This window comes from Pistacia vera, unplaced genomic scaffold, assembly GCF_008641045.1.
Source record: "Pistacia vera cultivar Batoury unplaced genomic scaffold, PisVer_v2 Contig1288, whole genome shotgun sequence".
Taxonomy (NCBI): Eukaryota; Viridiplantae; Streptophyta; class Magnoliopsida; order Sapindales; family Anacardiaceae; genus Pistacia; species Pistacia vera.
This window is the reverse complement of record NW_022195344.1, coordinates 94,841-97,703: the sequence shown is the minus strand read 5'-3', so window position 1 is coordinate 97,703 and position 2,863 is coordinate 94,841. Positions and strand designations below refer to the sequence as shown.

Genomic DNA, 2,863 nt, shown 5'->3' with positions numbered 1-2,863 from the left:
GGGTTTATAAATGAGAGGAGTCCATCCACCTAATAGGTTAGCATTTTGGGTGTGAAACTCTCAATCCGTAACAAATGGTATCAGAGCAGACCCGATCCGTCTTTCGATGTCCCGTCAAGCGCTCACGCAGGGGGCATTCACGTGTGATTGTAGGTCCACAAAGAGTGAGATGGACGGGTAGGCAGGGCGCCCACCTATGACAAGGGTGTCACAGGATTGGGTGGGGAAGAATGTAACGAATCCTACATCAGAAACGTATTGGGGAGGTCTTGGGTTTATAAATGGGAGGAGTCCCTCCACCTAATAAGTTGGCCTTTTGGGTGTAAAACTCCCGGCCAGTGACAACTGGTAGCCCGAGACTTTCATATAATTTTAGTCACTAGAAGGAAGACAGGAAGTCTGATCATTCATTTTGAAGTATATTTCTGTCGTCCACTCTATTACCAAAGACTTAATTATAAGGTTTATAATATAGGATCCTTTGTCATTTATGCTTGGATTTATAATGGAAAATTATATTCTTCCAGATGTTTACAAACTTGAAAAGGTTGTAACGAAAACCTTATGCTAGCTGACACAGAGACATAGGGGTTACAGACATTGTCATTAATTATCTCAAACAACCAAGATGAAGATGATTCCCACAAGGAGTAACATGTCTTGTCTCTTCTAAAATACCATCTTTGGATCAATTTCTTCTTAGAAGCATACATATTTAAGGTTCCAAGCTATCAGGCCTCGGTCTATAAGTAAATGGAAGCCACGGAGTTGCCATTGAAAGTATCCTAAATGTTGTTGTGAAAAATGATATTGATTCATTTAAATTGAACGTAGACCTTATGAGTATGTAATATTTATATAATATATACCTATAAAAAATTTATGTTTCTATTATGTGCATGATTCTCTGTTTATAGACTTAAAAATACAAATAAATGAATTATTTGACTTCAGTATAGCATATTGAAATCAACTGTTACTTCAATTATGATCATACCAGTAGTTAGTTGTTAGTATATCTGAAAAAATGATGGTGTAAGTCGAAATTTATTTCAAACTGCATTTAAAGAGAACAGAAGATAGCAACATTGATTTCTCAACCATGAAATGACATGAATATGGTTTATCAGTAAAACCAGCTGTTCTAAGCTTTATGGAGGATGCCCTTCTCTTCATAATTCATGACAGCGTCTCTAAGGATTTCTTCTAGTGGCCGGTACTTCCATCCCAGCTTCTGCAATCTCTCTGAACTCAGATTTGCTTCATAGTCATCCTCAGTGAAACTGTAATGACGTTCATTGAATCAATAACAAAATAAGTGAAAGTGCCTCATTTTTTGAATTTAAATCATGTGTGACATTCAGGAATTACCTTTTAGAGTAACTATAGTTTGGAAAAATGCTCTTCAACTTGTGCACCAGTGCCTGCATTTTGATTTGATACGAAGTACATATATATCTTCCTTTTGCTTCAGGCTTCTCATAAACCAGCAAAAGCGCCTCCGCCACATCGCGTACATCTACGAGGGGTCGATCTGTGTCTTCCACCGTTTTATGTCCATCTGATTTTCATGTCATTTATGGCGATTAGTATTGAAGTATACAAGATAAGCTGTGACAGTATAAATAAATAAATAACCAGTTAACAATATGTATTGAAGTAATGAGAGGAAGAAGAAACCTGTCAAAAGAGCTAGGAGCAGTAAGCTACTGGCATTGATTGTGGGTTGCAGCATTGGCCCAATCACAATTGATGGACAAACTGTCACAATGTCAAGTTCACCCTTCTCTGCATACTCCAAAGCTTCAGTCTCTGCCATTGTTTTGGCAAGGCTATAAAAGTTCTGGCATTCATAAGAACAAGGAGTTTAATTCTTATCTAAACCCTTAAAAAAAGGAACTGAGAACTCTAGTATGATGATCTGTTGGAGTCGTGAAATATGAAATACTTCAACCTCTGTAATCCTTGCTATTGAAGCCTATTAAGCAGAAAAGCCATAACATCTAAAGTATCGTGGAACCATTGGTGATAGTATCGTAATGTTTCTCCTAGTCTACTTATAAAACATGTGTAAAATTTTATTATTAGTTCGATACCTTAGTTGCCTTGCAAGCTTCCTTGTCAGACCAGCAATTCTCATCCATGACCTGATTCTTTGGCCAAGTTGGGTTTAGTCCAACAGCAGCTATAGATGAAACAACCACAACCTTTTTGGCTTTTGCCTTCAAACAAGCATCAAGTACATTCCGTGTACCAACCACAGCTGGTTCAATCAAATCTACCTGCAAAACCTTTTCTTAATGGAAAACCACAGATGATATCATAAAAAGCAAGCTGCTCATAGTTCACGTAGAAACAAACTGAAAAGTAACTTGAAATCTTGCCTCAGGATTTGGAACACTTCCTACAGGAATAGGGCAAGCAACATGGAAAACCCCAGTGCAGCCCGCAATGGCAGCACAAAGACCTTCATAGTCCAATAAATTTGCCTTGAAGAGTTGCAAATTCTCTGAAGCGTTTTCCAATTTCTTCAGATGAGCGTTCTTCTCGTCACCTGTATATATAATTATCAACTTTCATCATGATCCATATGAGTACATAAAGGCCTCAGTAGTTTAATATATAATATAGCTGACACAAATCTTCAGTGCTTTTAGTATTAAGATGATATTATAAAGAAAGAAGAAGATTACTTGGGTCTCTAACTGTTCCATGGACCATGTATCCCTTCAAAAGGAGAAATTTGACCAGCCATGAAGCTACATAACCTCCTGCTCCAGTCACACACACTCTCTCTTTCTCTTCAACTGCTCTCGTCGTCATCTCACTCACCCTCTCCGACTTCAGTTTTACTTAATATTTT

The 2,863-nt window shown here is 37.7% G+C and overlaps 1 protein-coding gene across 1 annotated transcript; it reads right to left on the bottom strand.

The window, feature by feature from the left end:
• Nucleotides 1-1,026: 1,026 nt before the first annotated feature.
• Nucleotides 1,027-2,863, bottom strand: LOC116121802 (cinnamoyl-CoA reductase 2-like). The gene is made up of 6 exons (XM_031407737.1): nucleotides 2,694-2,863; nucleotides 2,385-2,554; nucleotides 2,097-2,282; nucleotides 1,681-1,843; nucleotides 1,372-1,561; nucleotides 1,027-1,283 (listed from the first exon to the last, which is right to left on the bottom strand). The coding sequence occupies exons 1-6, from the start codon at nucleotides 2,821-2,823 to the stop codon at nucleotides 1,145-1,147; spliced, it is 978 nt and encodes a 325-aa protein (XP_031263597.1). The 5' UTR covers nucleotides 2,824-2,863; the 3' UTR covers nucleotides 1,027-1,144.